The 2,435-nt window shown below is 33.0% G+C and overlaps 1 protein-coding gene across 3 annotated transcripts in view; it reads right to left on the reverse strand.

The window, feature by feature from the left end:
- Nucleotides 1–1,816, reverse strand: part of LOC107634136 (BTB/POZ and TAZ domain-containing protein 1) — a 2,336-nt gene extending 520 nt beyond the window's left edge. For 2 of the 3 annotated variants that reach the window (XM_021117707.1, XM_016337713.2), the window contains exons 1-4: nucleotides 1,600–1,816; nucleotides 1,396–1,508; nucleotides 737–1,040; nucleotides 190–509 (exon numbers count right to left, since the gene is read on the reverse strand). In XM_021117707.1, coding sequence (XP_020973366.1) covers nucleotides 190–509; nucleotides 737–1,040; nucleotides 1,396–1,508; nucleotides 1,600–1,698 — 836 coding nt within the window. In that variant the 5' untranslated portion in view covers nucleotides 1,699–1,816. The remainder of the gene's footprint in view (nucleotides 1–189; nucleotides 510–736; nucleotides 1,041–1,395; nucleotides 1,509–1,599) is intronic. The other variant, XM_016337711.2, reaches the window with a different exon arrangement.

Raw genomic sequence — 2,435 nt, forward strand, 5'->3', positions numbered from 1 at the left:
AAAGAATTAAATCCCTAAACACTAAACCTCATTTTATTCTACTTTTTTAACATATCTATTCGATACATATACATATTAAAAAAAATAATAATTACTAATTAGTGTATATTTATAAAAATGCACTCTTATTATTAATACAATTATGTATAAATAAAATAATATATAATAAATTAATTTTAAATCTTTTACCTGCAAAGAGGGACCTTGCAGGAATCATGGTGATGGCAAATGGAGGAGTGAAGTCTAAAGAGCTGCCACATGCGCTTGCACCTCATGCAGCCTCCACTATTCCCCTTCGTACACGTGGCAAAGTGTTGTATCAAAGCTTGCATCCCCTGACACGTTTCACCAAACTTGGTGCATGGTTCTCTCCCCTTTCGAAGTTCCACATCGTAGGGCCCCACATTGGTGCACCCTTCCGTACAAATGTGTTCCAAACACTCCATTGCTTCACTCAGTTGCATGTACACCTTCTCTTGTCTTTTTCTCATCATCAATCTCTTCTTTCTCTGTGAAATATCAACCAAAATATTATATATTATTAAATAATTTAACATATTTATTGGTAAAAATTTAGTTGGAATCGACTTCATTGTGAAATCGATAGTTAAGAACCGTCATATGATTTGACTGATTTGACTACATTTTTATTTAACGTCTTTTCGATTATCAATTTCACGTAAAATCAACTGTACTAAATTGTTATAACGGAAAGCAGAGTTTGAATTTGATTTACGTTATCGTTGTCGTCAAGAAGACAGAGGATATCTAGCTCGAGGGCAGGGTCATGGTTCTGCAAGAATCTCCATCCCTCACTTCTCTCCACCTTCTTGAACCGATCATCCACCAACTTCACGCACTTGAGATAAAGATCCGGTGCGTCGCAGAGCCGCGACAGTTGCAACACGTCCACCACGCTCTCCTCTGTCACGTGCTCCCCCACTGCTTTCACGCTCCTTTTCTTCAGCTCCGGCACCGCGTACACGTGCGATAGTGCTAGAAGGTGCATTCCGTACTTCTCCATCTCCTCCTCCCTGCACCTGCATCATTACCTCCAATTGAAACATCAATTGCTCATTCATTTCTCTTTTATAAAATTTAACGTGAAGTTGATAGTGGACATTAGATGACATTTTAATAAAGAAAAAATTTAGGGGTGGCAACTTTGTTAAATTTTGGCCAGTATGTAACCCAGTAAAAAAAATGAATTATTGAATGAAATCTCACACCATTAAAATTATCATTAATGACTATTTGATGACTATAAATCACAAAAATTACTTGACCCTAGTATTTCTCTTTAATAAAATCTGTCAAATTATTTAACAATTTTTAGCTATTAATTTCACTTTAAATCAACTGCACTCGAGTTTCTGTCTTATTTGGTATACAAACCTGAAGGAGTAGAGGAAGCGTAGGAAGGCAATGACAGCGCGGTACGGAACGCCGGAGATTTTGATGATTTTGTTGGACATTATGATGTTCTCTAAAACCGGGGATGCCGAAGCCTTTGGGATTGATATAAACAATTGATGAATTTGACATTTGATTATTCCATAATGATAATGGAAATAGAATATAATGATATAGGAAACTTACCAAGATGCTAGCATGAACTGGAATGGGTGTTGAGACAGAAGTGTATAGGTAAAGGTCGGGTTCTGGTAAGACCCGGGAGGTAGTCATAAACGTATCCATGAATTATTTTCCTTGCTTCAGTTTATTATATTATTATAGTTTGAGAGTTGAAAGTGATTACTATTTTGAATTTTTGATATATGAATAAGAGTTAGAAGAGTGGAGGGATGAATATTTGGGAATAAGGGTTATATTTATAGAAGGCACCTAACTCTGTGGAAGAGGCAAATGGGTTTAAACTTTAAATAATGAAATATTTGATATGTCATTATTTTTATGTAAAGTTAATAGTAGAAATTTTGGTACAGTTAAATTTATGTGAAGTTAATAGTTGAGAGTCGCTTGATTAAATTATCATATAACAACTCTCATTTATTAACTTCATATAAAGTTAATTGCACTTAAGTTTTCACCAAAATTAATGGTTAAAGATATTAAATAATAATTTAATCAAATATATCAAATTATTTTATAATTTTTAACAATTTCTCATAAAAATAACTGTATATAAATTTTCATATTTATTTAAATAAACTAATAAATTAACTATTTCACCATCCAAATTAATTTGAAAACTTTGTTATGTGAACAAAGACAACTAGACAAGGCCACAACACAACGATGTTTTTGTGCAAGTTGGCAAATTGGCACTAACAAAGTAATAATAAAAACAATCCCGCTACGTTACCAACAATATTTCTGTCAACTTCTATCAACTCTTATTTATGACTATATTTAATGAAAGTATCTTTATAGATGTGTCTAATAAAAATATATTTTTTGGATGTGTCTCTTTA

The sequence above is a fragment of the Arachis ipaensis genome, chromosome B03 (genome assembly GCF_000816755.2).
Source record: "Arachis ipaensis cultivar K30076 chromosome B03, Araip1.1, whole genome shotgun sequence".
NCBI lineage: Eukaryota > Viridiplantae > Streptophyta > Magnoliopsida > Fabales > Fabaceae > Arachis > Arachis ipaensis.